This window comes from Perca flavescens, chromosome 20 (genome assembly GCF_004354835.1).
Source record: "Perca flavescens isolate YP-PL-M2 chromosome 20, PFLA_1.0, whole genome shotgun sequence".
Lineage (NCBI taxonomy): Eukaryota > Metazoa > Chordata > Actinopteri > Perciformes > Percidae > Perca > Perca flavescens.
In genome coordinates this window covers 6,142,114-6,168,852 of record NC_041350.1, presented here as the reverse complement: position 1 = coordinate 6,168,852, position 26,739 = coordinate 6,142,114, and the positions used below count along the sequence as shown (strand labels likewise).

Below are 26,739 nucleotides of genomic sequence, written 5' to 3'. Positions count from 1 at the left end.
TGTATGCAAAGTATTCAGTGTTTCCTCTTGATTCTGAGGGTAGAAAAGCCTCTGAAAGTGCATGGACACTATGACTGCACACCAACATATCAGTCCAACTCCAAGAGTTATATACATCCAGACAGAAAAACAGTGTGTTTTAATTGTGAACATAAAAAAGAGGGAGGTGTAAGGAGGCAGGGAGAGAAGAGGAAAAAAGGGGGGGCTGCTCAAAAAAAAGAGTGAAGCTTGCGGGAAACACAAAGTTGTACATTCCACAGTTTGAATGGGTGGGGGGGAGCATCTGGAAATCTTTAAAGGAAAGGGGAGGGGAAAAAGAAATGGAAGGAAGAGCCTAACAGAGAATCTGCTGAATATTTAAGCCACACATACAGAACTTGAGCAGGGCTGTATTTTCTACAATACTTTTTAAGATTGAGAAGTGTGTGTAATCCTCTTTGAATATGCAAAAAGTGAGCAAATGTGAGACGATCTGATCAATTAATTTGGATGATTTGTTAACTTAACTGCTCAACAAAAAGGGAAAAAGAGTTACAACACTAAACAGGACTGCCAACAGTAGAACCCGAAAGCATTTGCACAAGACAGAAGTTGTAAGAGAGTATGTCATAGACACAAAAAAAGACACAGAGGGCAGGGGAAGTCTGACTAAAGTGCTTGGTCTCTTCCTGCCTAATGATCAGCTCAGGAAGTCAGAGGCAGAAACAGAGGGGAGGGCTGAGAGAGAAACGTATTTTCCCGTTGCCTTTTAGTTTTTCCTTATTCAGTCCTGCTCCGATCAACAGGGGGAAGAGAAAGGGGGGGCAGAGAATAGGCGGGGTTTTCAATGGAGCTGAGAGAGAGCAGTCGACCACTCAATCTGTAGAAATATGATGGAAGCCAGCGTTGTTTCCCAGGACACAGGGTGAGTGTGTGAGGGGTCTGTCATAATGTAGCCGTGTGAAAATACAGTGCAGGAACTGTACTGTGTCAAGACAGGGGTGGGGGGGTTGTAACTGTCATGTATGGGAGAGGTGGTTGGGGGTTGAAAGTTAACACAGCCAGAGCAGGAAAAACAGATGTGATTACTCACCGACTAATATTTAGGTCAATAGCCTCTTAAAGTTTTTGAAATTCCAGGTCCTTATTTCAGGGTGTCTCTCGTCAAATCAGATTTCTAATATTATACAAGCTGCGCTACACTAAGACAGTGGTCACCATTTTGTTACAGAAATGCTGACGTTTGGAGTATCTTTTAATCCCACTTTATGTGGGAAAATGTAAGTGGCTGAATGTTGCTACTGACCATGAAAAAAGGCAGATCAGACCGTTACAAGGCGTGTGGGAATTTGTGAGCATGTTTGAGTTTAAACCTACACAGCGAAGAGTTTGAATGTAACCCTTTTGTCCAACTTTAAACTTTAGACTTTGTTTTGGTGATGATGTGATTTAGGATCCTTTGAACTTGAGTCTTACTGGTTGGACTTTGTGTCAGTTAACAAGCTCGTTTAGGCTGCTGCCTTTGTTAAAGGAGCATTGTAAAATGTTTTTCCTTTAAGAATAAGAATAATACTTGAAGGTATCTGCATAAGAGTGACATGACACTGTCATGAACGTGTCATAAACATTATAAACAAGTCATAAATGTTTATGACATAACGCTTCATTGTCATTAAGTGTCATTCGGTTTTTGTCATGACAAGTTAGGGTTAGAGTTAGGGTTAGAGTTAGAGTTAGGGTTAGAGTTCACAGTGTCATGACAGTGTCATGTGTTCATGACACTGTCATGTTACTCTTATATAGATACCTTCAAGTAAAGTGTTACCAATTAAGGTTATCAAATAAAAAATAGAAGCGAGTGCCAGGATTGGGTTGCTTGTTGCTTACTTTCATGGGAATGTGATTATCCTAAAGGTCATGTTAGGTCAAGTGAAGTCGGGGGGTATTGGATGGATGAGGTCTTCAGATCCCTTACTTAAAGTAAATATGTAATATATTTACTGTAATAAATCCCCAAAATGACCCCAATGCGTCATCAGATATTAAGGAGACATGCTAAGTTGAAATACTATCTTTTCTGACAACAATGCTGATGCCAGTATTTTCTCCTTTTGAAATTTTCGTTCCGTGACGGAGTTTGTGTTTTGGCCTGTGTGTTGTTATCAACTTCCCAGTTTGACAGCCAGGCCGGGTTGCCAGGTTACCTGTAAAACATGTAAACCCAGCACGCTACTTCTGTAACGTTAGTAGAGTTGAAAACGTCACATAAGTAAAAGTATTAAAAGTAGTGCAGTAAGATTTCTTTTGCGTGTTATACTAATTATGTATTTCATTACTGAATTATTATTAATGATCCAGCAAGCAGCTCATAACGACTCACATTTACGTTTTGTTGTCGGGCGGTGACCTCCCGTTGGCCGTGGTAATTATCGCGAGAGGCGACGAGGGAAAGCAAACAAGGAAGTGTTACGCTGAAGCTTTTGGCTGAAAACTTTGCTTAAAAAAACAAAAATGTAGCAATGTAAATGTAGCCTTTAAACACACACACAGGACTTTCACTCTGTAGACCGGGGGATGGTTGTTGTGTCCCGTTTGATAGATAGATAAAGTAAATTACAGAATGTTCCAGAATGAGTGTTCTACCAACGACAACTATGTTGCTATCCCAGAGAAGATTTTAGCTGACCTCATGGTTATTCGACAATTTTCCTGTGAGCGAGCATGACGTGTGTGGCACAAACAGGACTTTTGAGGGGTGCGGGGGGGTGTTGTGTTGACATGTGACTTCCTCAAAACTGGATTCTATGTGGCTTAAAAATATCAGATATTCTCAGCAGTTCAAACAACAAATAGTTTAAAAGGAGGTAACATAGTCCGATAGCTGTTTTTTTAAATTTTAAAGGGTTGGTTCATGCAAATTAGCCTACATAAAACATATTTTCTCACGTAGCTCTAGTGTTATCTACCCATGCAGGTAGTTTCTGTTTTATTTGCTCAGGTATTGATATGTGATGAGATTTCTGCAACCACTCCCAAAAACAGTGAAGTTGAATGAAACTTGTTTGTGTTGCTCACCTTAAATTTTAAAACTTCTAAACGACCTTTGGTCAATTTCAAATCACAGCATTGATACAGGTTGATACATGTTCACATGGCCCTAAGTTGTCTTTCTTTCTCTTTGAAAGTCAACATGTACTGTGTATTCCCTTCACTGTTTCATAAAAAAAAATCACATTTGTCACAGTAAAGGATTACTTTTTTCCTGCTTTAACACAAGGCTCAGCTGTAAGTTCAACCAGAGAGAGCAGAAAAACAAAGACCACAAGCTACGTATGACAACAATGTATTTTGATGATTTGTGTTAGCTAGCCAACCTAAGCTTACAAAGGGGGAAGTAAGCAATCTGAACAGCACTGGATCAAATCTAACATGTGGTCACAGTGTTTTCTCATTAAAAGGCACTGTTTCATAACTGCAAACACAGCTTCTAAACTGGCACGGTGTTAAACTGAGTTACGGTAATAACAACATGCTAATATTTAATGCAGTACTAAGTGCTTCTAAGTGGTACCGGCTTAGAAATCAAATCATGATAGCATGTTTTGTCACACCTCTGAGCTATACAAAGTAAAACCATCAGAACACAAGGGTGGTGTTCTCTGAAATAGTAAGTAAAGTTTGTCAGTTGCTGACTGCTACTGCTGCAGCAAAATGTAGCAAATTCTGTAGCATTTTACACTCAATATGACATCATTGTCAAATTCCCCTGATTGTACCATCTTTCTCTTGCTGATGTCATTAGGCTACTACTGAAGTTTCCTAACCCCACGTAACCACACTGCTTCCTCTTACAATGTCCATTCCTTGTGTTAGACAACTGTCTCTGAAGAACTAACAGCCACTAGCCCAGCAGCTATGCATTCTGAGCAGTTAAAGGATAAGAATAAGGATACTACTGTATATCCCGATACCCTGATATATCTTTATTCCCGTGTTCCTCTAAAAACTGTTGCGATCGCACACGAAAGGAAAGGAACAGGCAGTAGGGATGTGCATCTTCATCACGGAGGATCTCGATGCATTGCCAATGATCCGGTACATCAAAGATACATACTGTAGGAAGAAACTACCAATAAGATACGTTTCACCCCTATTCATAACATACTTTATAGCGGCACTGCATATTTTGTGTGCGTCTTGTCGAGTTGTTTTTCTGAATTTATTGGTTATTTCCTATTGAGGTTTAATAGGTTTGTTTGTTTATGTATGCACCTTTCACCAAGGCAAATTCCACATAGGTGTAGGCCTACATATATTGTGGCAATAGAAGCTTTTCTGATTCTGATTCTGATTGTGAACAGCAGACCGTCTTTAAAGCAAAACAATGCATCAGATTCTTTCAAGCAAATGGATGGCTCCTGGTCCTCTTAACAACGGTTTCTATCATTCACAGTAATGAAAGAAATCATGTGTAACGCTGCATGCAGTACACACAGGGTGAACCTTCCGTCTGTTTGTCTGCAGTCACTCTGAATGAGTCAACTCCTGGTCACCAGATGCTTGTTTCTGGAGGCAAACTGAAGCAGAGACAAGATATAAACAAATCCTCCCAATGTTATTGCCATCTCTGACCTTTACCCTTTCCCCCCCCTTCACAGCCACACAAGCCCTCTGACAGGATCACTTGACACTCCATCCGCCCCTTCTCCAGCCGCCATCCCTCCGTCTTTTTCGCTTTCTCCACCCTCCCTGCCCTCCTCCAACCCTCCGGTCCGGCCGTGTCGACCCAAACCGCCCCCTCCCGCGGTGAAGTCCCCCCCGCTCCCCTCTTGTCCTCCTCTACCTGAGTCCACTCCTTCACCTCTTCCTGTCCCTCTCCCTCCAGTCTCCAAACCTCCTCATCCTCTCCCTCCGGTCTCCAAACCTCCCCCCCTCTCCTCCAATCCTCCTCCTCCCTCCGTCCCTCCGCCTCTCTCCGTCAACCCTCCTCCCCCATCTCTTCCCCCTCCTCTCTCCCCTACTCCGGTCTCTCCTTCTCCCATGCCTTCTCTCCAGCCAAATGTCTCCTCTGATCCCTCCCCCTCTTTCACTCTTACTCCTCCTCTTCCTCCTTCGTTATCACCCATCCTCCTCCTCCTCCTCCTCCTCCTCCTCCTCCTCATCTCCTCCTCCACCTCCACCTGTTATCCCACCATCCTCTCCAACCCCTCCATTGCTGAGTCTCATAGATCAGCTGGTTTGGAGCGTCTCGGTATGGCAGCCCAAAGGACTCAGCCAAGACCAAAGCACTAGTGTCATGGAGAAAGAGACAGCTGGGGTGAGACAAACACACACATTTACACACCTTTTTCACCTCAAATGTTTGAAATAGAGCTTAAATTAATAGTCTATAGTCTAAATAGTCTATATCCACGACGTTCCACTTCCAGGATTGGTCCATTGCCGCCGGAAATTCCGCCTCCTCTTTACGGCCGGATATCCGTTACCTTCCGCTTTCTTTGTGTTGGATATTAAACTCTGGTGGATTTCTGAGGACTATGGTTAACTGCTCCTCAGATCTCTGCAGGATAAATCCAGACAGCTAGCTAGACTATCTGTCCAATCGGAGTTTTCTGTTGCACGACTAAAACAACTTTTGAACGTACACGTTCCACCAAAACAAGTTCCTTCCCGAGGCTATTTTGCAGAGGCACAAAAAAAGAAGCTTCTTCTCAGCTTTTAAAACCCATATTGTCAATCAATATACAGACTAATACAGGCTGTAGTAGTTGGTGTGTTGTTTAGCTGTTGCTCCACCTGTGGTATATAAAGCTGTAATACAGTATATCTTAAATTATTGACACAAAATAATGGATTCATGCTTGTGATTTATATGGTTTAGGTTTGCATACTGTATGTGTTTGTGTAAGTCTTTTTACTGTACATGTTCTCCATTCTGACCTCAGAGTTGTAACCTTTGCAGGCATTCCTGGTGAACAGCACAGAGGACAAGGCCATGACACTGTCGGTGCGGCTGCCTGATGAACAGGAGGCGCCAATCGTACAAAACCTGACGGTCAAACAACACAAGACATGTACGTGCCATACTGCTGTAAAGGCTTCAGAGAGTGGAAACACAAAATGCAGGATTTGCATGACGTGTGATTCATTCTTTCATTCTTACACCGTTTTTTCGCAGTTCTCCACTTAGATGGTTCCTCTCTGGTTTTTGATGACATCTTCAAATTGATCTCCTTCTACTGTGCCAGCAGGTAATACAAATACACTGCACACACACATGGGCACATGTACATACTGTACATATACACAAAAAACATCACGTGCACACAAACCAAAAAAATATGTGTGCATATATACACATGTGCAGACAAGTGCACATTAAGGGCGTACTCATACACGATTGTCCCCCCCCTCCCCCGCTGGCCTGCCCTCACACTGCAATAATACATTTTTTAATACATCACGGTTTGAAAACATTCAGGGCTCAGGAGCAGCACAATTCATTTCACACACGAGAAGAAGAAGGAGATCGGGAGACCTTGATGACTTAAAGGTGCTGTAGGTAGGATTGTGAAGATCCAGGACTTAGCCAAAGAACTTAGCCAAAGAATCGACAACTTCTCAGTCCCTCCCCCCCTTTCTGCTGAAGCCCAAACAGTCTCCTAAGCCCCTCCCCTCACAAGGGAGAATGAATGAGCATGAGCAGTGATTACCACGCAGTTAGACAACCTGCAATACCGGCCCTGATTGGTGCATCTGAACAGGGAGCTGTTGATTTTTGCAAATCGCACTACAGGCTGGAGGTGGTACCAGATGAGCTGGATTGTTTTTAAATTACCAGCCTCATGTAGTTCTACTGGAACATAGGGTCAGTTTCAGCAAATATGACAGAAAGTTAGTTTTATAAGTCTTACCTACTGCATCTTTAAACAGGAGCATTTAATGAACACTCAATTGAGGAGAAAATTAAGCAGGCAGTACAGTTTAACCACGATGTGTTATTGTGCAGTGCCATCCCATGATGTATTTAAACTCATGCTAGAGCCATTACGTTAAGCTTAGTCTTGCAGAGGAGAGTCTGGCTAGTCCACACAGCATTCCGGGATGGGAGAAAAACGTGCTCTGTGTTATTGGCATGTCTTTAAACCAATTACAATCGTCATGGGCGGCCCTAAGTGCCAGATAAAGCCATGTTGCCTCTGCAAAATAGCCTTGAGAAGGAACTTGTTTTGGTGGAATATGTGTATGTTCAAAAGTTTTTTTTAGTCGTGCAACAGAAAACTCAGATTGGACAGATAGTCTAGCTAGCTGTCTGGATTTACCCTGCAGAGATCTGAGGAGCAGTTAACCATAGTCATCAGAAATTCACCAAAGTTTAAAATTCCAACACAAAGAAAGAAGAAGGAAACGGACATCTGGCCGAAAAGAGTCACATCAGGTGGAATTTCCGGAAGTGGAACGTTGTGGATATAGACTACATTTTCCTGAACCTTTAAGGTAAACAAAGATATTGCAGGTGCCTACACACAGATGCTAAAGCCTAGTTCAGCCTATCTCTCTCTCTCTCTCTCTGGGAAGTAGGCAACAGTGTGGCAGACCCACCGACCTCAAAAAGGAGACAGTCCTGAAACACAACATTCCCTTATCATGCAGCTGTCTACACTATCTTGAATTCGTAGCGAGACAATCATAATTATACATAAAGAGGTTTGGTTATTAGAGACCTGTGCCTATGAATGACCTAATGTTGCCTAACTTTCCCTTTGTCTCATCATACCACAAGATGGTGTTTCTGGAAATCCCACCACACAGAGCACGCATACGTCATTACATTGCGGGCCAGAGCACGCTTACGTCATTAAGATGCAACTTTTTGGTTTGAAGAAAACCCAAAAAAGTGAAGTGCTATCGTACAGCACAATGGAGTCTATCACTATAGCGCTTACTTTGTGGCTTTTTTGGAGTTGTTCGTGATGATACACATCCCTCCCACAAGCCTAACAGGTTTATTGTTTATGCAGCGCAAGGCAGTTCCGTTCTCGGGCATGTTTAGCAACCACACTGATGCGTAGCGTGCCCAAGTCCAACCGAACCATGCCCTGGCCCACCTATTTAAAGCTGGCCTGGATTTATCATGCCCAGGCACAGTACGGAACGATCACACTAGTCAAACCAACCGGACTTTGGGGTCAAACATACTCGGAGTGTGAGTATGCCCTGAGACTTAAGCCATACATTTACAGTAAACATCCATCCATACATACATATAGTATATGTACAATAAATACAAACTATAAACATATGTACACAAAGATGCATCTTTTCGGTACATACACTAAACATCCATAACATGCAATATCCACACAAATTTACACCATAAAAATCATATGAGACACATCTACACACACACACACACACACACGGCAAGATTGTGTTATGTCATATTATTAAAACTCCCTGCTTACACTTAATGCTGGCTTTTTATTATTAAATCCACCAAATAGGGACATTCTGGCCATTCCACTGAGATTACCCCGGGCTATTACCACAGCAACGAAGAGAGAGGAGCTGGAGGTCATCTCCGCAATGGGTGCAGGTAGATAAATCTACATTATTAGTGCATTGAAGTTGGGTCATTGCTGGAGCAACGAGCAGGATACAGCAATGAAAGACGGCATGTATGAAAATATAGACACAGAATGATAGAAGCAATGTAAAATATATCGTTTTAGCCCCTTTACAGGTATGAAACATTTCGACTACCTCCTGCTAGAGGACTCAACAGACCAAATTTAACATGCTGGATAAGAGTCCAGGCCTGAGGATGTCTACGTGGCAATATTGAGTCAAAGTTATTGCGCTACCTACTTGCAACAGGAAGTAGGCCTTGTGTGACTGAACTCATTTTATGTTGTGTCCACACTTGACACACAGCAAAATAATGCATTTTAAGTGTGTGTTCTGTAGCACCATATAGTGGAAAAAGTGGTAAAAAAATTGCAATACATCATCTCCAGCACTACAAACTCCACACAGGTAATAACATCTGTGTGATGATTATTTTATCGGAATGTAATCCAGTTAGTCCAGTAACATCTGGAATGTCTAGAAGAGCTGTGTGATTCAATAATTTTATCCCATCCATGTGTGTGGGGAGCCAACAGGAAGTTAGCCAGCTCGGCCAGCGGAAGTCTGGGATGCACATTCACTCAACCGGCTCAGCGGGAGGAGGATTGTAGTCACTACTCCATTGTAGTGCGTATGCTCAATGGGCCCTATAATGGCTAAGCCTAAAAACTTAAAGCCACTGAGGGACTGCTATACGGACTTGAAACATAACGTCTACGGCTAGTAAACTAGCTGACGCGCTCTCTTCTACCTTACACCGCTCCGTAGCCTACTGTTGAAATCACTGACTCCAACAGTCATCGTTGCGTTTTGATGGTCATTTATTGATCACAATGTTTTTCAAACGAATGTGCAAGAATCTGTGTGTCCATTAAAGGTCCCATGGCATGAAAATTTCACTTCATGAGGTTTTGTAACATTAATATGAGTTCCCCCAGCCTGCCTATGGTCCCCCAGTGACTAGAAATGGTGATAGGTGTAAACTGAGCCCTGGGTATCCTGCTCTGCCTTTGAGAAAATGAAAGCTCAGATGGGCCGATCTGGAATCTTCTCCTTATGAAGTCATAAGGAGCAAGGTTACCTCCTCTTTCTCTGCTTTGCCCGCCCAGAGAATTTGGCCCACCCATGAGAGAGAAAGACACATCATGGCTTTCAAACGAGCAAAGTGGCAGTTGGTCAAGGCCACACCCCCACCCTCCACCTTGCCCCCCTCTCTCTCCTCCTCAATAGTGACAGACACAGAAATGGCACATCCTAAGGAAAGCTCATTGTGGGACTGGCTCTAGTGGCTGTAATTCTGCACCAAGGCTGAATTTCGGTAAAGAGACTTCAGATACAGTATTAGGGGACCACTAAGGTCTATATAAAAGCATCCAAGGAGCACCATGTCATGGGACCTTTAAGCTTCATCAACAAACAGTTACACATCCCCATGAGCGTTGCGGTGTGTAGCATTCAAAAACTATTTGTGCTCCTCCGATTAACAGCATCCCCTGTTACCTGTTGAAAGGTTCCTACTTAAATAGACATCACTCACAAGCACACTAGTGACAACAGTGGACAATCTGTACACCCAAAACAAATGAGAATGGCTCTTACAGGCCCAATACGCAGAAACGAGGAAGCATGTGGTTTTTTTTTCTGTGTATGCGCTCAGTGAGCAAATTTAATAGGAATGAAAAAAGATACTGAAGTGGACCTTGTGGTAAGAAGTTTTCCAAGGTCTACAAAAAAACAGCTTTTCCATATAATCCTACAATGTGAGACAGGCGATTACAGAGAAATGTAAAAATAAATAAACATAAATGAGTACATAGCAACTTTTGTTTTTTTTAAACACTGACTGCATGTGTTGCAGATTTCTGGACGTCTGATCTGAATCAGCAGGCACAGAACCAGGACTTGGTTTTGGATCACAACCACAGCAAACTGTACGTGTACGTCAACCCAGTCACTGTAGAGGAGAGCCCCAAAAAAGACCTGAACCACTCCTCTACCTCAAAACTTGATAGCATCGCCAATCAAAACATCACCCCCTCCCTGCAGAATGGAGAAGCCGCACAGAAGATCAGCACAGCCAAGGTCAAAGGTCAGACTAAGACCACGCCCAGCCACGAGATTAAATACAAGCGCCCCCCACCCCGACCCCCCAGCCTGGGCTCAGGGTCAGGGATGGGCCTCCTCTTCTCCTCTCCCCCCTCGCCTCACACTTCATCTTCTGTGACACCAGCAGCTGAGAGAAAAAAGGAAGGAAAGGGAGGAGCAGCAGAGAGAGAAGAGAGGAAGTCGACGTCAACATCACTTACTCCATCGAGGCCTCCTGTCCCGCTGCAGAGCCGAGCTGCTCCCCCGCTGCCTCCTGCTCCTCTCCGTCGCACCTCATCCAGGAAAAGCTCCGAGCGAGAGGTAGGAGAGGGGACGGAGAGAGAGAAGGGAGAAAAACCTGCAAAGAAAATGGAGAGAGAGGGGGGAGGAGAGAGAGGAGATGCCAAAACGGGAAGTAAATCAGGTCAGCTGGATGACGGGGTTGAGCAAGAGAACAGTAGCCAGCATCAAGAGGAGGAGGTCAAAAAGGATGGGGAAAAGAGAGAGAAAGAGGATGAGAAGGATGAAAGAGACGTGAAAATGGATGAAGAGGAGGACAAACAGAAATCCAGCTCCCCGTGTCCTCCGTCAGTGAAAAAGCCGTCCCGTCCGGTCCCTCCGCCGAGGAGGAAACCATGTGCCCCAAAAGCACCTGTGTGCCCCAACCAGGCGGGAGGAGGATCAGCCAATCAGACGGCTGGGATGAGAGGACCCCCTCCCTCCCCGGCGCGGCGGCCAGATGTGTCGCTGTACTCGCCGCAGGGCGGCGCTGTGCTGGGAACTGATCCCGACTCCTGCTCTGCCAGCAGCACAGAGGAAGAAGGAGAGCTGAAACAGGAGCAGGAGCAAAACCACAAGTAGGTTTGGATTGGCTGGTGTAGAGAAATCCTAAAGTACTGGGCTGTGTTTGAAATTGCATGATAATAATATACTACTCATACTATTCATACTAAGCACAACATTTAAATTGAGTATGTAGCATGTTCCAACTGCACAGTATGTGGATTTTGTGTACATGAGAAATGCCTATATGTATACTAGATAAGCAAGATTTTCTGAGTAGAATTTGCCTGAAAATAATAATGGAAAATATCACATTTAGTGGAAGTTGACTTACATTTGTGATATTTTGCTATTTTTTTCTTACATTTGTGAAATTAAGCTTCTTTTTGTCTTGGTAAAATAACGTGACAAAAAGAAGAAAAAAAAGTGTGACATATAAACAAACTCTAAACTAAATGCAAATGGATAGTTTGATCTTGTGAAGAAGACACTTTGAAAGGCTGAGGTCTCTAAGGACAAAAATAAGATAAGGGGAACTGCTGTGCAGCAGTACAGCGATACAAAGTGGGAAGAGTGCAAATATAAAGATTGCAAATTAAAAAGTCGAAGATAAGAAATGACACAAAGGTGTCCTTAGCTTTGATACTTACTCTGTTAACCTGTTATGGTGTTAAAAGGCCACTGCTCAATCATCATATACTGTATGTAATATGATGTAATATCCAACATGTAATGCAAATATGCTTTTGAGTCTAACCCATGCATAGCATTATAGTATGTGAGTCATTAGATGCATTTCTAGTACATTAGGAGGAAGAAGGGTTTCAGAATAGACACTGCATAGCAGAGGACGACACAAAGTTACACACATTTTTTTATTAATTGTGTAAAACATAGCATCAATATCAGCTTAACTACATCCTTTTTTAAAACTTTTCAGGCCAGAAACTATAACACTGTAGTCAAGGCATGCAGAATATCAGAATGTACGAGGTTGTGGTTTTTTGTCGGTTATCATTCAAATTACACACACGCAGGCCCGAAATACACACACATGCAAACAGGACCTATATACATATGCATTATATAGAGAGATGTCAGAGCTAACAGTTCACACTCTGTACTTGGTCCACATGCATTTATTAAGACAGAAATTTGTACAGAGTTCAAATCATCAAATCATGTTGAGCTATGCGTTCAAATTCCTCTCTATATATTAGACTTCCATGCACAGAAGGTCTCAGACGAGTGAAGACTGGACCTCATAATAATCAATGGGTACCACTATGTTTGGTCAAAGGATTCAAAGTCACGAGTCATGTATTACAGAATGTTTCTATATTTGAATGTTTCTAAAAGCATGACATGAGTCACAAGGACACTGAATCAAACTGTATATTTCTTTCCAGTCGCCATGCAGAGAGTCCCAACCCAGTAAAGAGAACCTCCACCACTGTTATGTTGGACCGAGCACGCTACCGCCTGTCCAACGTCATCACGGGCCTCATCAGCCACGACCGCCGCCTCACACAGCGCATCGTAGAGCTGGCCAGGGACCCCCTGAGCTACTTTGGGAACCTGGTGAGTGAGTACACAGAGGGGAAAAGATCCTCATCCGTTTTGAGTTCAACAACCAGCGGATATATTTGGATTTCTCTGGATAACAACATCAACCAAAGGTTTCAAAATACAATTGGCATCAGGTTTAGCTTTCCTATTTTGTATTTAGGTCAAAGAGCACCGTGCATTCACCCTGGAGACCATGTCGAACCACTCCTCCTCCACCGAGCTGTTGCAGGAGATCAGACAGATGATGACTCAGCTGAAGAGTTACCTACTGCAGAGTACCGAGCTGCAAGCTATGCTGGAGCTGCAACATCAGTATGCACAAGACAAACTGGGTAACTCTAAGACTATGTCATGTTTTATTTAAGATGTTTGTCTGTTTTGTTTCCCAATTGAATTCTTCAAAATCAGAATCAAAAAAGGTTTTATTGCCACAATAAGTACACTTATATGGAATTTGCCTCGTTGAAAGGTGCAAACATAAACAGACCAAAAAAACATACATTAATATAAAATAAACAATAAATACAGAAAAAGATATAAATACATACAAAGTAACTGTTGCATAAGAAAAGAAGAGGCTAAGTGGGTTTAGAATGCAAAGAATATATAGTATATGCAATGGGCAGATGTAAAGTCTGGAGGGGGGGTTAAGAGTCACTGGGGGTCCGGGGTCTTATGGCCATATGGGGAATTCTCTAAACCTGTTATTTCCTTTGTATATTTTACTTTGTAAAATCTGAGAAAATAGCCCTGATGATGTTATAAGCCTGCGCAAAGAACTGGGAACAGGTTTGAAATATGTTAAATATGTATATGAAAAGATACTATTGAGTTGCAGTAGTAGGTTATGTCAGTCACGATGGTATTAAGATATTTTTTATATACTATTACTAATTAATGATGTATCAGTTTATTTTAACACCTGTGCAACAACTTTGTTGAAACCACCGCTGAGAGGCTGAGACAGGAAACAATATGTAACACCTGTATGACTGTGTGACTTCGATACCGGCTCCTAAACAAGACTTTTTTCGATACCAATTTTTATTATAACAAAAAGAAATTACAATATAACACGTTACGGCACAAATCTTTTTATTTATTTTTCAGCTCCTACTACGTGAGCCCCGTCTCTGTGTGTAACATTGAGTTTTTCCTGCCTGCCTCTACAACGTGTAACGCCAAACAGCCAATCACAAACATTATTAGATCTTGGTACTGTAGAAGAATGCTGCATGCTTATTGGCTCACTGACTCTGATGAGATTTACTTCTTAGGAATTGAAATTGGGTATTGAATGATGAGGCATTTTTCAATACTCGATGCGGTCAGTGCCTAAAAGAAATGGAATTAGGTACCCAGCCCTACCTATGGCCTGTACAGTCTAATAGAATCCAATAGATCAAACCTGCAGTAGTTTAAGGTTTTGTGAAACCCATACAATAGTGTTTAGTTTTTGTTGACTGTTAGAGAGGTGTTGATTCAATTACATGGTCATTTTCAAAGGCGTAGCGTTAGTTAGCTGGGGTTGTTGTCCAATTGTTGTCCATTTAGAACAACGGAAAATTAGACAATAATAACAATTGAATGAATTATACATGTGTGTGTCCATGCAGAGAGCATGGTAGAAGCTGCTCTGTGTAAGAGTGTACTGAAGCCACTGAGGGAGCCAATTTACCAGTGTCTGGAGAAACTGCACACTGACGACGGCAGCCTGAAACAACTGGCACAGAACCAGGTACAGTACAGTACATTTATATTCAAAGTAGTAGCAGCAGCAGTTGTGATGCTGATAGTGTGTTTTGTTGTGTGTGTCAGTCTGCCGTCCTAGGCAGCACCACCACAGCATTAGGAGTAACCACTGCCATCCCCGAGGCCTCTACTATGGAGAAGATCAGCATCAAACTGAGCAGCCTCCATATGGAATATTCTCCCCAGAAAAAGATTGAGCTTATGCTGAAGGCCTGCAAGATGATCTATGACTCCATGTCTGCCAGCAGCCCAGGTCAGAGCCCTTGATTGTCCTTTAAAGGTGCACTATGAGTTCCTGCACGGTTTCAGCGCAATTTCATTTTTGTCTCAAATGGTAGGCATCTCTCCTTGATCCGCTAGCTGCCTGCCCCCTGAACACACTGTGAAAAAGCCCGGTCTCGGGAGACAACACAGGGGTCGTAAACGTCAAACAAACACTAGGGGCACAGGCTGTGCACCAAAATACAACAAGCCACTCCAGCCAATCACAGACAAGATGGTTGGGGGAGGGGGTGGGGGTTATTGACAGTTTGTCAGTTAGTCATGACAGTTACGGAAAAATGGGGGGAGGGGCGAGCTTGCTCTGTTTTGTTTGGTAATTACTTGGAACGTCAACAGAAGTGACATCATGCAGGAACTCATAGTGCGCCTTTAACATCTGATCCATAATGCTATTCTAATATCACTGTGGTGGAATTTACAAACTCATGCTATGTAAGTTGACAGCAGTAGGTCATAACCTGTCTCAGGCAGAAATAATAATAATAATAATAGTTCAACTCCATGTCTCCGTAGAAGACGTGAAACATAGTCCGGGAAACGTAGCGGGGATTTGTTGTTGTTCTTGCAACAAGGCAGGCCTGCTTAGTTCTTTTGAGGAATGATTGTAAAGATTTACAAAAAATACGTTTATGGCATTTTCTCTCTAACTGGGACATTTTGGGTCCGATTGGTTAGGATTGCTATGGACACATGGCAATACTGGTACACTGGTGATAGCAAATGGTGTTTAACCATGTATCCAGCTCATTTAAATCAGCTAATGTCACTGTATTGTGTGAGCAGTTATCTTCATTTAATATTGTATGTGGTGTTTTTCTTTTGCGGAATGCAAATGTTCCATCAAAAACAAGTTACTTTGCGACTGGAGCTCAGCGCTGCCAAGGACAATTTTTGATTTGTTTAAAGAAATGCAAGGTCTCCTATTCTCCTATCCCTGAATGTATCTGTGGTGTAGCCAGACCTATGCAAGACTATGGGAGACAGCAGCTGTGTGGTAAGACAGGGCTGCCTGGAGCGCTCTCATCCCGCCAAGGTCAGAGGGGGAAGTTAACACATAACACATACTCACATTCATACACACACACACACACACACACACACACACACACACACACACACACACACACACACACACACACACACACACACATACCTAATGATAGGCTTTACTGCAGTTTGGTCTAGCTGACATTGTTTTCAGTCTGTGCTGAGGTGTTTGGGTTAATGATTTATCTTTGTTTACATTGAAGGGTTCAGCTAAACTTTAACACATCCAGCATGAGTTTAAATACACCTACCGAAAGACAGGAACTTCTGAAGTTGGGATGGCACTAATTTATATCCCCGATGTTCCACTGGGCTTCCTTTGTGTTGGCATTTTAAACTCTGGTGGATTTCTGAGGACTATGGTTCTCTGCAGGATAAATTCAGACAGCTAGCTAGACTCTTTGTCCAATCTGAGTTTTCTGTTCAAACTACTTTTGAACGTACACATGTAACCACCAAAACCAGTTCCTTCCCGAGGCTATTTTGCAGAGACGCCGCCCAAGACGATTGTCCATCCATCCATCCATCTTCGTCCGCTTATCCGGTGTCGGGTCGCGGGGGGAGCAGCTCCAGCAGGGGACCCCAAACTTCCCTTTCCCGAGCAACATTAACCAGCTCCGACTGGGGATCCCGAGCGTTCCCAGGCCAGGTTGGAGATATAATCCCTCCACCTAGTCCTGGGTCTTCCCGAGGCCTCCTCCCAGCTGGGCGTGCCTGGAACACCTCCCCAGGGAGGCGCCCAGGGGCATCCTTACCAGATGCCCGAACCACCTCAACTGGCTCCTTTCGACGCAAAGGAGCAGCGGCTCTCTCCGAGCTCCTCACGGATGACTGAGCTTCTCACCCTATCTCTAAGGGAGACGCCAGCCACCCTCCTGAGGAAACCCATTTCGCCGCTTGTACCCTGGATCTCGTTCTTTCGGTCATGACCCAGCCTTCATGACCATAGGTGAGGGTAGGAACGAAAACTGACCGGTAGATCGAGAGCTTTGCCTTCTGGCTCAGCTCTCTTTTTCGTCACAACGGTGCGATAGATTGAATGCAATACCGCACCCGCTGCGCCCGATTCTCCGACCAATCTCCCGCTCCATTGTCCCCTCACTCGCGAACAAAACCCCAAGGTACTTGAACTCCTTCACTTGGGGTAAGGACTCATTCCCTACCTGGAGAAGGCATTCCATCGGTTTCCTGCTGAGAACCATGGCCTCCGATTTAGAGGTGCTGATCCTCATCCCAACCGCTTCACACTCGGTTGCGAACCGATCCAGTGAGTGCTGAAGGTCGCAGGCCGATGATGCCATCAGGACCACATCATCTGCAAAGAGCAGCGATGAGATCCCCAGCCCACCAAACTGCAACCTCCCCACCCCGACTACGCCTCGATATCCTGTCCATAAATATTACAAACAGGATTGGTGACAAAGCGCAGCCCTGGCGGAGGCCAACCCTCACCTGAAACGAGTCCGACTTACTACCGAGAACCCGGACACAGCTCTCACTTTGGTCATACAGAGATTGGATGGCCCTGAGTAGAGACCCCTCACCCCATACTCCCGCAGCACCTCCCACAGTATCTCCCGGGGACCCGGTCATCGCCTTCTCCAAATCCACAAAACACATGTAGACCGGTTGGGCATACTCCCAGGCTCCCTCCAGGATCCTTGCGAGAGTGAAGAGCTGGTCCGTTGTTCCACGACCAGGACGGAATCCGCATTGTTCCTCCTCAACCCGAGGTTCGACTATCGGCCGAACCCTCCTTTCCAGCACCTTGGAGTAGACTTTACCAGGGAGGCTGAGAAGTGTGATACCCCTATAATTGGCACACACCCTCTGGTCCCCTTTTTAAAAAGAGGAACCACCACCCCAGTCTGCCACTCCTTTGGCACCGTCCCAGACTTCCACGCAATGTTGAAGAGGCGTGTCAACCAGGACAACCCCTCCACACCCAGAGCCTTGAGCATTTCTGGACGGATCTCATCAATCCCGGGGCTTTGCCACTGTGTAGTTGTTTGACTACATCAGTGACTTCCGCCTGGGAAATCGACGACAATCCCCGTTATCCTCCAGCTCTGCCTCTAACATAGAGGGCGTATTAGTCGGATTCAGGAGTTCCTCAAAGTGCTCCCTCCACCGCCCTATTACCTCCTCAGTGGAGGTCAACAGTGTCCCATCCTTACTGTACACAGCTTGGATGGTTCCCTTCCCCCTCCTGAGGTGGCGAACAGTTTTCCAGAAACACTTTGGTGCCGACCGAAAGTCCTTCTCCATGTCTTCTCCAAACTTCTCCCACACCCGCTGCTTTGCCTCTTTCACGGCAGAGGCTGCAGCCCTTCGGCCCTTCGGTACCCTGCAACTGCCTCCGGAGTCCTCCGAGATAACATATCCCGGAAGGACTCCTTCTTCAGTCGGACGGCTTCCCTGACCACTGGTGTCCACCACGGTGTTCGTGGGTTACCGCCCCTTGAGGCACCCAAGATCCTAAGACCACAGCTCCTCGCCGCAGCTTCAGCAATGGAAACTTTGAACATTGTCCACTCGGGTTCAATGCCCCCAGCCTCCACAGGGATGCCGCGAAAAGCTCCGCCCGGAGGTGTGAGTTGAAAGTCTGTCGGACAGGGGCCTCCTCCAGACGTTCCCAATTTACCCGCACTACACGCTTTGGGCTTACCAGGTCTGTCCAGAGTCTTCCCCACCCCTGACCCAACTCACCACCAGATGGTGATCGGTTGACAGCTCTGCCCCTCTCTTCACCCGAGTGTCCAAAACATACGGCCTCAGATCAGATGAAACGATTATGAAATCGATCATTGACCTTCGGCCTAGGGTGCTCTGGTACCAGGTACACTTATGAGCATCCCTATGTTCGAACATGGTGTTCGTTATAGACAATCCATGACTAGCACAGAAGTCCAACAACAAACAACCACTCTGGTTTAGATCAGGGAGGCCGTTCCTCCCAATCACGCCTCTCCAGGTGTCTCCATCATTGCCCCCCAGCAGAACAATGGAGTCCCCCACTGGAGCCCCATGCAGGACTCAGTCAAGGTCTCAAGAAGGCCGAATCCCCTCCTGTTTGGTGCATATGCAAAACAACAGTCAGTTTTCCCCCACAACCCGCAGGCGTGGGAGCCCCATGCCACCGGAACACAGCGGCGCTCCCCACACCCGTCACACCCTGGGCAACTCCGGAGAAGAAAAGAGTCCAACCCCTATCCAGGAGTATGGTTCCAGAACCGAGACTGTGGCCCCACCAAATCTAACCCGGTGGCGCTCCACCTCCCGCACCAGTTCCGGCTCCTTCCCCCACAGAACGTTCCTCCCCAGTTTCTGGTCCGCATATTCACTGCCACCCAACAACAGTTCCTCCCACAGGTGGTGGGCCCATGGGGCTGGAGAGATGGGAGCCACGTTTCCTGTGCCCGGCCGGGCTCCGTGGCAAACCCGCCACCAGGCGCTCGCCGACGAGCCCGGTCTGGGCCTGGCTCAGGCGGGGCCCGGGGCTTCCTCCGGGCAGGGTCACTCCATCTCTACCTTGCTTCTTCATTGGGGTTTTGAACCATTCTTTGTCTGGCCCCTCACCTGAGACCACTTTGCCTTGGGAGACCCTACCAGGAGCACAAAGCTCCAACAACACAGCCCTCAGGTTCACAGAGACACACAAACCTCTCCACCACGATAAGGTGATGGTTCACGGAGAAGCCGCCCAAGACGATTGTGATTGGTTTAAAGAAATGCCATGTTTTTTTTTTCCATCCCGCTTCCTTCCTTGCTTGTGTTCCAGGTGTCTGTGTTTTTGGCTTCATAGCGATAAGAAGCATCAGAGTCCTTCTCTGGCTGATTGGATATTAAACAGCTCTTTCATTGTTATTGACCTAATGGTTAAAATTGTTATAGTAGTAGAATTATTTCCGAAAAATGTACTTATTGTTCTAAAGCTGTTTTCTGTCATAAGGATTTTCTATGAGAAAAGGCCATTTTGGGCGAGTGGGCATCACGTAAACTGCAATTCAACTGCGGCTACTATGCCAAAGTCACCTCACAGCCCAGTGCTGTTTCTGGGGGGCTTGTGGTGGTCTCAACTGAGTTAATGTCTCATTGCCAGACCTATCTCCACAGCGCTGTTGAGTCTGGCTACACCACATATACATTCCAGGATAGGAGAAAGAAAAAAAACGCTCTGGGTTGTTTGCATTTCCTTAGACCAATCACAATCGCCTTGGGCGGTGCAGAGCTCCGGACACAGCGATGGTGGAAATGGAAAGGAACAACCTAAAAAAGAAAACATATCCTTTGTAGATCTTTACATTAATTCTCCGAAAGAACCAAGCAGGCCTCCCTTGTTGCACGATCCAGATTTTCTTCAAAACTTTCAGCGTGAAGTTCTGGAAATGTATTTCTGTTGATCCAGACTACAACTGAATCAAGAGAATCTTAAGAAATTAAGAAAAAAATCAGTGTGCCATTATCCTGTAATTGACACCTGTAGCCACAGTGACCGAGGCTTTACTACCCTGACAACAATAAAAAACCTGAGAGTGGCGATTTATTCTTAACATTTCTCAACGGGTCTTACTTAAAAAAAACAAAAAACTACACATTGGCACAAAACATCGAGAATCTGCTGTTTTTAGATTACATGAATACGTGTATCTCAAATCTCAAATTGTTTCCTCTCTGGAGTTTACCCTGGCAATATATTTGTGTGTGTGTGTGTGTGTGTGTGTGTGTGTGTGTGTGTGTGTGTGTGTGTGTGTGTGTGTGTGTGTGTGTGTGTGTGTGTGTGTGTGTGTTTAGGGCGGGTCCATGGCGCTGATGACTTCCTGCCTGTAATGATGTATGTCCTGGCTAGATGCAATCTGTCCACCCTGAAGCTGGATGTTGAATATATGATGGAGTTGATGGACCCATCATTAGCACTAGGAGAAGGTACCGTGAAAACACATCAAGATTTTCTCCGGTTGACTCATCTATATATCACATTATTGACCATGCCCTTGTGTGTGTGTGTGTGTGTGTGTGTGTGTGTGTGTGTGTGTGTGTGTGTGTGTGTGTGTGTGTGTGTGTGTGTGTGTGTGTGTGTGTGTGTGTGTGTGTGTGTGTAGGTTCCTATTATCTGACCACCACCTACGGGGCTCTGGAGCACATCAAGACTTTTGACCAGCAGAGGACAGCAACACGGCAGCTCAGCATAGAGGTTCAGGACTCCATCCACCGCTGGGAGAGACGACGCACACTCAACCAGGAACGCATGGCCCAAGGATCTATTCGGGTACACGCACACACAGACACACAGACACACACACACACAGGTTTGTGGCACTATCTTTGTGGGGATCCGTCATTGACATAATGCATTCCCTAGACCAGGGGTGTCAACCTCAATTTCACTAAGGGCCACACTGGAAATGAGGATCACAATAAGGGCCAGACATGTTGAGTTTATTGACATGCTTTTATTTAGCAAAAATAAAATACTTTGTATTATTGCATGTCTCATATAGCTTTCTCCCATACAATATGGTCGACATAAAACCCTAAAAAAGTCAGCAAAAAGGTTTCTTAGCCATCATAGAATTTAGCAAGTCATGAAAAACAAACATTACATTTTTAAGAGCAATTCTGAGTCTCAAAGTCAGCAAATAGGCCAAATTCTGCACGGCAATGTCACATAATTACAGTATGAAAACCAGTTTCCTGATTTTTGGTGTGGTGCACAACTAGTCGGGCCAAAATTTGCTGTGAACCTAAATTGAAATGCGGGTCGGATCAAAATTGGGCCCCTGGGCCTTGAGTTTGACACATGTGCCCTAGCCCCTTACCCTAACTTTAACCATTACAATTAAATGCCTAACCTTAACCCTTACACTTACCCTATCCCTAACCATAACCTAATTCTATCCCTAATCCTACAACCAAGTCTTAACCCTCGAACAGCTATTTAAAGTTGTGGGGTCCAGCATTTTGGCCCCACAAAGGTGTCGGGACCCCACAAGTCTACTGGACTCCCCACCCCCAACCACCCCCCCCTCACACACACACACACACACACACACACACACACACACACACACACACACACACACACACACACACACACAAGACATTATCAACAATGGCACACATCACATGCTCAAAGATACTGTACAATGTAGTGTGGTATTTTATGTTGCCAGTCTTATGTGCTATGGCTTAAAGCACATTTAAAGAAAATTCACAAATAAACAAATACACACTGATAAACATTTTGTTTTGTATTTCTGTTGTGCAGGACTTTCTGACAGTGTGTTGTCCAGAGATTGGAACCAACCCAAAAACTCTGGGTGTCCTCCCCACCACGACAATGGAACAGCTAGCTGAGCAGTGTGCTGCACGCTTTGAACAAGGTGAATGTCTGAAAGATGCTGTCACATGTTACTGTCAGCACTGGCTTTTTACACTTTCTATTGTTTTATTTTTCATTTGGTCAGTTCCTGACCTTATACAGAAAATCCAGATTTTTATAGTGTTATTCTCAAATTCAAGACGTTACGTCTGTCTTCCGAAACCCATCTAGTTAACCTCTGTGAGGTAGTTTTTCAAAATGATCGATACAGCTTGGTTCGTTAGTGTTCCTGGCTGTTGTGATTGGCAGGTTTATGGCAGCCGCGGTGTTCCTGGCGCGAGGGGAGTCATATAATGACGCCCGACCACGCGCCGCAACGCCCGACAAGCTGTTGCGGCGCGTGGTCGTGCACCCACTGCCCACGTTACGCTTTCAGTTCAACAAGGTCAGCTGGAGAGTGTGGAAAAACATGAGAGATGGTTTTGTCAAAGCTAAAAAAAAAACGGCTTCACGTAAATGGTGTTCTTAACAGTGTTACAGGCAGACGGTCATTTCGATTTAGAGATAAAAAACGGTCACGTTAATGAATAGAGTAGATAAATATAATGTGTCGCGGTACGTCAGTGTTTAACATGGTTGTGTGCAGCCTGCTTTCCTTAACTTCCGGTTTCTTCTTCTCGCTCATTCACAGATTATTATTTTGTCTGTAGGCCCTCTGGTGTTTCGGAGAGTACTGCAACGAACAATGCATTGAGAATAAATGTCTCTGTGCATGCTCGTAGGGCGCAACAAAAAATCCACATGAATAATATGGACGATAAAAGAAAAGATACTAAATAAAAAAATCCACATGAATGTACTAAGGGTAAGATGCTCTATGAGGTGGTAGTGCAAATAAGTCCAATAGTGCAAGTACTATGTAGACATAGTGATATTTTTATTTAACCTTTATTTATTCAGGGAAGGTTCACTGAGAGGCAGCCTCTCTTTTGCAGGAACACCCTGATCACATTCACACAGTTCCACATTCATACCTGGAAGCTGCCCGGTACAACTACAGTCTGATCTGCTGGCCACTGAGCAGCTCCACTGGAGCGCTTGGGGTTAAGGGCCTTGCTCAAAGGCACCTCAGTGGAGGTAATGAGGGAGGGGACAAGCACTGCTCTTTCACTTTCCCCAACCAGATTTTATCCTGTCGGTCTGGGGATTGAACCGACGGCCTTCTGGTCACAAGCTTGCTTCTCTAACCTTTAGGCCACCACTGCCCACTAAGGATGCAAGGATAAAGTTTAAAAAAAGACAGCATTAAATATGGGCATTATAAGGGAATAAAGTAGACAGTAGGATAGACACAAATCATATAGACAAGTCATATTTGTGTCGTGTTTAAGTTCACCAGTGTCAAGAATTTGGTAACGTCATGCCTCATTGTTTCTTTCCCCCCCAGACGGCTACGTGCTCAATGTGTACATGGATGGCGTTCACCAGCCCGTGGCTCCTACAGAGCTGGCCCTCAGTGTGAAGAACAGTTCCCAACCTGGAGCCTACTGCTTTGTCTATCACCCTATCGACCAACCCATCAACCAGCCTGGCCGCAGCTGCCCTACTGACCCGCCTCCGGGTCCACCCGCAGAAAGCTTCTCCCCATCTGACTTTGCAGCTGTCGACACTGTGGAGCCAGAGGCGGAAGAGGAGAGTCTGATTAGCTTGTAACTGCTCCAGCTGGTGACTGCATTTCCAAACAACAATGTAGGAAAGGGTTTTAATCTCAGGTCTCGCTTGAAAGGTTGATCTAATTGAAACTTAATTGAAAAATAGAACTGATGTGGAGTAGCGCATGCAGGATTACAAAATATCGTATGTGATGAAAAGGTGTAGTTTGTGGCTCCTTTCTTTTGAATCCATTTTACCTGCATCACCAAAGCGAGCAGTGGCCAACTAATGACAAAAAATGACACAACAAAGATGATAAATGACTGATTTTGTATCTCCACATGGGGTCTGGAACCCCAGCGAGGATATGGTTTTATAGAATGTAAAAACTATATGTTATTCTAACATGCACATATATGATCATGTTTATACTGTTTGTACTTTTTGATACTTGATGCTACTCTCTCTGATGCTCACAACTGTCTACCGGGGTAGACTGTAAGTTACTGATTATTGGTTCATGATTATATTAACAGGATGAATCTGTAATTTCTTAAAAAAAAAAAAGTCCACAGCATTCAGATCAATTTTACTTTGTGAAAAATAGCTGCAAAAGCACTTGTTTAAAGGGGGTAAAAAGGACTTTGTGGCAATTTCTTTACTTAATACACAGCTATGAAGAAGAAGACACACTATATTGAACCCCGAGGGGAAATGAAAAGAAAATCACTCATTAAGTTAATTTTACACATTACACAGGCCCAGATTACACACCAAAAATACACATGCACAAGCAGGGCCCATACACATGCACTAGGGGTACCTCGGCAGTGGCCATGGGGGGGGGGACACCTCTCCAGCTACCAGTCCACACTCTGTACTTGGTCCCTTACAGGGACTTGAACCGACAACCCTTCAATTCCCCAAGCCAAGTCCCCAAGTAGACAGAGCTACTGCCACCCCAGTAGTATATGACACATAGTAGCAGCTATATGGACAATATATTTCATTTTCTTTTTTTTTTAAAGATTATTTTTTGGGCATTTTTAGGCCTTTATTGACAGGACAGCTGAAGAAATGAAAGGGGAGAGAAAGGGGGGAATGACATGCAGCAAAGGGCCACAGGTCGGAGTCGAACCCGGTCCAGCTGCGCAGAAGAGTAAACCCCCATACATGGGCGCCCGCTCCACCAACTGAGCTATCCGGGCGCCCAATATATTTCATTTTCAATACAACATTCCCAGTAAGCATCAAGCAGTTTCTTTCCCCATTTTTCTATATACTCATACTGATTGTAATGTAAATAAACTGGCATGTAAGATTTGAACTTCTTTCTCAAGGTGTATTTCACTCTTTCACAAAAAAATTAAAATATACAACCAAGTGTAATTCCATGAATGCTTCCAGGGAGAGATTATGAAAGTGTGCCCCCTTAACCCTATTTGTACTGTTCATTGTTTTGAGGCTATAAATGTACACAGACTTCCTGGAGAGAGATGTGGAATAAAGCCAGAAAGGGACAACGGTGGCAAACTTTTCACTCCAGCTTCAGAACAGGTAGCCTTCAAACAGTTTTGCCCTTTGACGTTAGATGTCAGATGACACGTCATACAAACTAACCACGGTTTACTCAAAAGCTTCTCCCTGTTTGAAATGAACAGAATTATTGATCCATGCTGATGTCAGGGGTTTTAACAAGCTTTAACAAAAGTTGTGGGAGCCAATGAAGACTTGGGAAGTGTGTGTGTGTGTGTGTGTAGTAGGTTTGTGTGAATGTTGTTGGTCACTACGTCACCTGCGCACCTGTGTGTATGTGTGCTAATTACCGCAATCACAGCGGTTAGAAAGAGGGAATCACAGGTGAGCAGCGAGAGCGAATTAGGATCTGGAAAGCCACACAGTTGTTCAACCGTAGCTGTGTGCGTGTGATTGTCTGCGTGTTTTTGGGCTAGTTGGATTGTTTTTAACTTTTTCAGTGGGCAAAGTCAGTTTTTGTATATGTTTTTAAACTATATTGCTGAATAAAGTGTTGAACTCAGACGTCATGGCGGACCTCACTTACACCAGCATGAGTTGGAAATGCCTTCAAATGCCCTCCAGTGGCATTTTTGCTGTTGTTCTTGTTTGATTGCCACCTCATTTTGTTGAAATACTACGCTACAAAGGACGGAACAATTGGAGTTGCAAGACTGGAATCACGGTAGGACAGAACAAGAATTGTTACAAGCTGTGTTGAAGAGATTGGCCTTCTCACAAAAGGAATAGATGGGGGCTACATCCTGCTACAATTTTAAATAAAGCCTTCGACAGTAAAGCTAAATCAATATCAAAATGAGTGACGTGTCTACAACTGTCAAAGTGAAACGTAATTTTTTTTAAATTATTTATTTTTTATTGTATAATTGTGATACAAACAATCAAGGCACAATGTGTTTGTACATTTGTCAAAAAAAAAGTGATGATAGCTTTGAGGTAGAGACAATATATACAGCAAAACCTAAAAAAAAAAAAACATACTGGGTGTCTTTAAGTTAAAGGAATTTCTCCCATCTAGCATTGAGATCATAAATATCGCAATCAACTCTCTTGCGTCACGCAGTTCAAAGTAGGTTTTACAGCTACGGTAGCCTTCACGCTTC

The 26,739-nt window shown here is 44.4% G+C and overlaps 2 protein-coding genes across 2 annotated transcripts; both read left to right on the top strand.

Annotated features, from left to right (window-relative positions):
• Nucleotides 1-693: 693 nt before the first annotated feature.
• Nucleotides 694-5,271, top strand: LOC114547074 (proline-rich receptor-like protein kinase PERK2). Its single transcript, XM_028566305.1, has 3 exons — nt 694-904; nt 4,638-5,093; nt 5,208-5,271. The coding sequence occupies exons 1-3, from the start codon at nt 870-872 to the stop codon at nt 5,269-5,271; spliced, it is 555 nt and encodes a 184-aa protein (XP_028422106.1). The 5' UTR covers nt 694-869.
• Nucleotides 5,139-26,140, top strand: rin3 (Ras and Rab interactor 3). The gene is made up of 13 exons (XM_028566161.1): nt 5,139-5,296; nt 5,942-6,053; nt 6,158-6,230; nt 8,484-8,575; nt 10,466-11,549; nt 12,885-13,056; nt 13,205-13,376; nt 14,661-14,782; nt 14,863-15,049; nt 20,920-21,051; nt 21,228-21,394; nt 22,394-22,508; nt 23,895-26,140. The coding sequence occupies exons 1-13, from the start codon at nt 5,276-5,278 to the stop codon at nt 24,158-24,160; spliced, it is 2,715 nt and encodes a 904-aa protein (XP_028421962.1). The 5' UTR covers nt 5,139-5,275; the 3' UTR covers nt 24,161-26,140.
• Nucleotides 26,141-26,739: the final 599 nt, after the last annotated feature.